This window comes from Stegodyphus dumicola, chromosome X2 (genome assembly GCF_044657685.1).
Source record: "Stegodyphus dumicola isolate Sdum_Otavi_A_Nest chromosome X2, ASM4465768v1".
Classification (NCBI taxonomy): domain Eukaryota; kingdom Metazoa; phylum Arthropoda; class Arachnida; order Araneae; family Eresidae; genus Stegodyphus; species Stegodyphus dumicola.
The window spans coordinates 29577604-29585622 of record NC_140781.1 but is presented as its reverse complement, the minus strand read 5'-3'; the positions used below and the strand labels follow the sequence as shown (position 1 = coordinate 29585622).

Sequence of the window (8019 nt, the reverse complement as noted above, 5' to 3'; positions counted from 1 at the left end):
TATTAATTCTTGTGAGCCACTAATAAATGCAAAATTGAAATGGACAAGAAATAATTATTTGCACACGGACTTCTACTTCAATAACTGTATGTGCCGCATATTCCCATGCATTAGCCAAGAATTCTTATTACTTTTTCTAAAGCTAAATTAAGGGGGTCAGCTTATATACTGATCCTCTAATGTCGCAAAAAAATCTAGGTACCTTTCTATTAACTGTGCGCAAGCAATAAATCGCCAAATACAGCTCTTTTTTTTATTCCTTTAATTTCCGTTTAATGAGTTTACGAAAAAAGTTTATTTTAAATAAAATAAGTTAATGGTTTATGAAGATCAGTTGTTTTTCAAATTGTTTATATTGCTGGTCCTCTCCCTTCCACGCTTAATTTTTTTTTTCCCATTTATGAAGAAATGTCAGCCATACTATTATTAGAATTTTCAGCAAACACAATCATCTATAGTTTGAAATTTGCCATTTGCCATATAATACTTTCTCTTCCCGCTATCTTTCAAATAAAATGACTGAGAAAATAAGACTGCAGATTATATAAAAGACAAAGGAATGAAAAAGTGTGCTAGCATCAGATAAGGTTAGCAAAGTAAAAACTGTCATTGTTGGAGTCTAGTTTCAATTTACAGCAATTTGGTAGGAAAATACCTCCCCATTTCAGCTGCTAGGAAACATTTTTCACACTCCCATGTTTGAATACAGGATTTGTTTTTCATTTGAACTCATATAGAGTTGGAATTTTGGATATAATTTTTAAAGGGTGGGAACTCTGCTTATTCACGGATTGGCTTATATTAGGAAATACACAGCATCTCTCGCTCTCCTACAACATACAGGTGGTTGGCTATTTGAATATGGCAAATCACATGAGAGATATCTCCCTAAGTGGAGAGATGCCTTTTTGGAGGACTTTCTAAAGGAACTAACTTGTACTTACATTACAGAAGGTAAAAACCACAAAAACTAAACATGCAGCTCTTACTCACCTGGGTTTCACTCTGGGACGAACTAACAGTATCAGCAGTCTGCAACCACTCAACCACAGGTGAGATTTTTGTTTTTGTTTATTTAATTATAGCAAAGCACTCAAGGGCTATCTGCCTAAGGGAAGGGATGCTTTCACAAAGGGCTTTTTAAGAAAAACTGGCTCAAATACACATTACATATGGGGAAAACCACGAAAACGTCCATGCAGTCAGTCCCTTCATCAGGATTTAAAAAGCGAACTCAACTGCCAGTGTTCCGCAACTTTACTGCTCGGCCACTGGTGGGCTGGCGGGATTTTTCTACATACAAATTTAAGAAAAGTATACATGAGATCCCACTGTCAAAGGGCCTCAAGAATAAGAAATAAGATTTGGTCTTAAAATAAGTGAATCAAGTAATCTGCATTTTTTGCATAAAGACATAAAAGCTGTGTAAGCTTAAAATTTAAATACAATGAATGCACAACTATTTATGCCTCAACAACAAACAGCCCAAATTTCACATCATTTAAAGTTTCAATCCAAATGTAGCAAGCCACATGATATTCTAATGTCCTAAATCAGGGCTCGGCAAATAAGTTTTTGTAAAAGGCCAGGTACTTAAAATTTCTGGCGTGGCAGGCCACATTAGCAATTTTGGAGATTTATATATCTTAATAACTTGAAGATTAGACGTATTATTTTACTCATAGAGCAGTAACAATGGAAAAAAATAATTTGTGTTATTATTAGGACATACTTTTGTGTAATATTTACACACATTTTGATGATACTTACCAAATAAATAAATAAATAAATAAAATATTTTGTCTTTGATTACAATCCTCTGCAAACTGATTTGGGAATGAGGATTTTGCTAATATTTGAAATTTTTTAGAGCATGCAAAATGGTAAAATTTGTCTAATGTGATTTGTGTTTCAAACAATGCAAATTTTCAGCTATATAACTTTATGAAAAACCTCAGTTCACATATAAGAATAGTTTTTTGCATTAATTTTAAGTTAAAGTCATTAAGATATCCCACAATGTCCACAGTGAATGCTAGTTTCCACAGCCATTCATTGTTTGATAATAGCAGTTGCATGCAATTTTCTCATTTAGAAAATTTTCTACTACTACTCTGAATTAAAAAAAAATATCAATAAAACTCAACCATTGCTGAAGCATATACACTGCTGTATAATACAGTGACAGTCACCAAATAAAGATGACTGAGAGAAAACAAAGTTGATACTAATAAAACAATTTTACTGAATGAATTATTTCTTTAACATTATTTTAAATCCATCCACCCACCAAACCAGCACTCTGATACAAACAATTTTTTTATGGAAAATCATAGCAACCATATGAAATAAAAATTATAATAATGATATTTTCGTTTAGTTAAAATTTAGAAACTTTTAAAAAGGCATAAATTTGAACTATTATTTTTAATATTACTCTTAGATGAAACTAAACTATAAAAACCTATAATATTTAAATATTTTTAGAACTTTTAATATATTTGTACCCCTACACAGGAAGGTGGAATACTTAGCTTCAGTCTCTTATAAAATATCATGAAACTCTTGGTCAGGTTTACAGGAAAAAATAATGGTAACTGCTTACAGAATTATTGAAAAACAAATGACAGATTGACGTGGCAGTGAATTACCAGAGATTTTACATTTAGCTTCTTTACAAGTTTACAAACTGGTCAAACTGATGCTTTCCCCATTCCCCACTTATTTTTATCACAATCAGCTGTGACATATTTTAACCAATTCCACTGCAAATTGTATCTGACTAGCATTTTCGGAACTTGAAGATATCTTCGCCTGTAGTTGCTCCAAGCAGACTAATCACAGATAGAAAGTAATTACCTTAAATCCAGTACAGTATAAAGTTTGAGGATCAGAACCATCAGGACTTTGGCGATTCCAGATTTTGGAAATTCCTGGATTTTAAATATATCTAGTACGATGTCACATAGAAATTATAAAATAAAAAATATTCTTTCTTAGCAGTTCTTTAAGAATGATGCAATTTCTACAAAGACAGATCCCCCCCCCGAATCACACCACATGAAATGAGATTTTCTGGGATTAAAACCCTACTACAGATATTCACCATTCTGTTAACTGATTGATGATCAAGGCACTGTAAGACTTTAGTTGTATCCTCCTTATTTGGTATTTCTTCTGCTATTCCATTAATCAGTTTTTTTTTTTTTTTTTTTTTTCCTGGTTATATTTAAGCCTTCAGATTCGCAGCTCTTATCATCATCATGAAATTTAGTAGCTCGTTATAAATCATGGCAAGCATTCTGAAAATTACTTGCAGGCATGTCCTCTCATGATCTTCCAATTCCCTACATCAGATTTTATATTTTACTGCTGCATCAGTTTTTAAAAAGCTACTTTATATTTGCACTATAATACAGACAAAATTCTACTATCCACTGGCTGACTGACAGATGTGCAGTTTCAGGAAAAAAGTGAAAAGGAAAAGTTTATTACTTAATAAAACTTTAATACTGATAATCTGACTGTCATTGGCCATGGTTTGTGATTCTCTAATCAGAAAGCATTTGAAAGTGACATACAGGAATTTTAGTCAGTGGAGAAAATTGCTTTTATGACCCATCTCATGTAATATTTTGTATATTTCGCAAGTACTATATACTTGGTAAGAAATTTTTTTAAAAAAAATTCTAATGATCCAGAGAGATAGATATTCAATCATTCTTGATAATGGACAACCCAGATTTTGAGCTTTATACTGCATTGACCTCTCAAATCAATAGCAGCAGCTGGGCAGCATGAGTTATGTCTATCAACTATAATAGCTAACAAAAACCACGTGAAATTTTTTGGCCTGTTTTTTATTTCATTCTTAATGAGGCTCCTGATATCCTCAACTATTCTAATAGTTACTCTTAGTGAAAAAATGAGAGATAAATTTTTTTTATCGTATTTCTTATGCTGCCACAAGCAAATATGATTTAATCATTTCACCATTGGTAAAAAGGTTTCCCTTTCTGGCAAACAAATGAGATATTTGCAAGTTGATTTTAGTTATTGCCTCATTAAAACTGTGTTGTGTGGAGTTTTGACCTTGAGAAATGAAAATCTATTACAGCACAGAGCTACTCTAACATATCTAATCATCAACCTTCTCCTCAGATATCTGTTTAACAAGAATAGTTATACTTTTTCAGGTAATCTAGTTTCTTAAGACACTGTACTGTGACTACAAACTAAAATAGAACATACATATAATATATACTTACAAAATGATTAACTCTCTACTCTAAAAAACAAGACGCATATTTCAGCAACTGTACCAATGGCGTAAAGATAACCACAACTGTATGTCTATTGAGAATTAGAAAGTAAAATTTAAAATATAGAAGAAAATAAGGCAGTTACATTAAGATGAAGATAACATTATTTGACACCAGTTATTAATTGAATCCGAAACACTTTCTAACTCTCAAACCCAAAAAACATTTTTCCTTCTATTAATAACTGATATTAAACAACGTGGTTTTATTTGCTTTAGTTTTACTTGACATGTCATTCTTTACTCAAGGCAATTAAATATATGATAAATCATGCATTCTCATAAATAGTATAGCTAACTGAAGTTTTATCTGACAATTTATTTTATAAAATTGTCCCTTTCACTTCTTATACAGAGACATGCACCTACTTCATGTTGGACAGCAAATACTAAAAATTATGAATAGTTTCAACTGTCCTATTCTCTATATTGAGAGATAACAGTGGAAATGATGGAATTTAGCTAAAAGCGTGCATTTTTAGGATATGAAGCATCCATCAGAATTTTTTGAAGCTGTGCCGAGACAAAATGTCAATTTTCTCCAATTATTGTCTGAAACATAACTGAATAATATAATTATGAAAAAAGTGCAAATCCTATTTTATAAAAGCAATAACATAAAATGGAGAATATTAGTTTCTAAATGAGAAACTACACACTGAATACTAATTTCTTCCTTACCTTAGCAATATGAAAAATTAAACCAGTTTTACCTTAACAGACTGACCTCATGATAAATATCATGGCTGAACACATTCTTGTTTCTGAAAAGCAGTTTACATTTAGCCCCTTTCCCCCAGAACAAAGAGGGAGACAGAGGAAAAATATTACTTAAATATCAAAAACAACACGTGAAGACAAAAATTCAGTACTTTGTTTTCATCCAAGAACTTCATTTTTATGGCAACATCTGATCGCAGTTTTTCATATTTCTCTTTATGAGAAGTGAAATTCCTGCGTGCTTCTTCAACTTTGGATGACATAACATTTCCTTGGTTATTCTGCATTAGTTCTTCTAAATCATTTCTGTAGGCATCATACTCTAACCTAAAAGACGAGGCTAATTTAAATATATGTGTATATGTGTTTGTGAATATACATATATGTAATAAAATATTGTAAGCAATTTCTGACAGATAACCTGGAACTTTTTTTCAGCATTTTAAGCAATTAAGTTTTTCAGAACATTTAATAAGCAACTTTGTAATGAAAGGAAAGAAAAGTTAAAATCAAATAAAATAGCTGACATATATGCCATATTTATTTGAAAATAAGACCCCTTCCTTACATTTTAGAATAAATTTTAAGAATTAAAAATATAAGTGAATATTTGATGATAGCAAAGGTTCTGACTAGAAGTCATTTGTTTCTAACTAGAATGAAAGGCAAGCCACCTAATTAAATACAACATTTAACTATGGCACAGAAGAAAAATTAGAAAAAATTAATCATATATTATTATACAATTGTTTTCAGGCATACCCAATAACCAGGGTAGTAGATGCAGGTCTAAACTGAAATGGCTCATCTAGATGTTCAATGTTACTCAACTAGATGTGTGTACTGTAATTAGTGATAGTTATGCAGTTGATATACATGATAATTACCTGTATGGTTGGTTTAGTATTTAAACATAATTATTCCTTACAGTATGCTAATTAAACTCCCACCTCTCATTCTTCAATTTTATTTATAAGAATACCCTATATTATAAGACCTTTCTAAATCTTAAAACAAAAATAGGGTCTCATATTCAAGTAAACATAGTATTATGGTCTATGGCAAACTTAATTTTAGATAACACTAAAAGTAAAAATTAAGATATACAAGAAAAATGCTGAAGTGCAAAACTTCAAGAACATCATTAGCTTCAAAACTTACAACACAGTTTCTGGTAATTACAACAGATCTTCAACTGGAAGCTCACGCATATGCAGATTTTGGAACCGTGATGTCATAATGGATAAATGACAAAAGCTGCAATTTACAAATTCTGTTCCAATTTGACCGCCACGGAACATTTAAGCAAGTTCAAAAACAGCAAGAAACAATGGAAAGATGCAGGAAGAGCAGATTAAGAGAAATCTGATATTGCCTATAGCATTGTATCATTGGTTAAACAACAAAACTCTGAACAAGTGCAAACTGTTCAACGGAGTTACATGCTTGTTCACAAAACAAACAATGCTCTCTAACAACAGCTTATAGTTTAATAAACCAAGAGAAAACAAAACCAGATAGCTGAAACCACAAACCCAACTATTTACAAGGAATGCAGTGTATCTGATATTACAACTTACTGCGCCCAGACTTCTCCATAAACGTTTTCTGTATTACTTTGGAAGTTGGACTGTCTCCTGGCAGCCAGTATGTAATCTGCCAAAGTATGTTCATCAGCACCATTGCTTATCATGGAGAGAAAATAAATAAATAACAAATAAATAAAATAAGTACAATGAAGTAAAATTAGATTTTTACTGCAGCTACCCACTTCAACTATAAGAATGCCAATCAAATTGCAGAACACTGAAACAAAACCCTATGGGCTGTGGGTAATTGTGGAGAGCAAGATGTCAGGATAATTCTAAGTGAATGTTATATACAGTACAAAGTCCAAAATACAGACATCCAGACCACAAGCAATTTTTTTGCAAAAAGAGAGAAAAAAATCAGATTCTGAGAATAATGTCTCGTGCCACATGCAGTAGACATTCTTTCATAATAAAGCATGTGGATGACCCTGATCCTTAATTTTACTTCAATAAATAAAACACCTCCAAGCTGAAGAAACACAATTTATTAGCATAAATCTACAATCTGGTTCACAATAGATGTTTTCATGCGAGCACAAGCATATTTCTGAGCAATCTTGGGAGTCGGGAAACATCCGTCTGAAAAGTTGACCAGCGTGATCGGCAGCACTTAGTGGCACGTTGTGTTCGATGAGGAATGCAGTAAACAAACACTCTGCCAAAATGACATCGGCATCCGAATTCGTAACCGAATTTGAAAAAAAAATCATCTACTTTCTTTGACGTTGTCGAAGCCGAAGCATTAACTTCATGATTTTTACATTTAACATGCTTCACAATGTCGCTTCTTCCACCGTGACTTATTATGAAGTCACACATGCACACGTTGCAAAATGCATAGTTATTTCCTTTGAAGGATTCTTTAATTGTTGGAAATTCGACTTTGTAGGCAGGCCGAAAATATTGAGAATATGTTTTTTTAAACTCATTTTGTAACAACGACGTATTAAGAAAATTCATAGCACGTGCACACACACACACACACAAAAAAAAAAAAAAAAAAAAAAAAAAAAAGAATGCGACAATCCACGCTAAAAAAATAATCTGGCGCCCACAAAGAAAAGAGTGGGAGAATCAGCATTGGACTGGCTGGTTAAGCGGCGGCGAGTTGGGAGAAACTGCAGTCGTTAGTTGGCAGTAAAACACGATGCAATTGGCAAAAATCGCTGAATTGGCGAAAAATTCTAAAATTTCGACAAAAATCACTAAAAACACTTGAAAAAGGAAAAAAAATCGTAAAAAATGGATTACGATCTTATGATCGTAAAATTGTAAAGACAAACGCATTTTCGTATAAATTACGAAAAATTCGTAAAAGTTGGCAGGTATGGAAGTTTTTTATGATTTAGGGAAAACATTGGTATGCAAAGTAATAGGTGCAGTGAA

The 8019-nt window shown here is 32.1% G+C and overlaps 1 protein-coding gene across 2 annotated transcripts in view; it reads right to left on the bottom strand.

Annotated features, from left to right (window-relative positions):
- The window catches only part of Arfip (ADP ribosylation factor interacting protein arfaptin), a 60138-nt gene that overhangs the window by 14147 nt on the left and 37972 nt on the right, over nucleotides 1-8019 (bottom strand). For both annotated transcript variants that reach the window (XM_085809188.1, XM_035373513.2), the window contains exon 5: nucleotides 5194-5368. In XM_085809188.1, the coding sequence (XP_085665314.1) occupies nucleotides 5194-5368 (175 nt within the window). The remainder of the gene's footprint in view (nucleotides 1-5193; nucleotides 5369-8019) is intronic.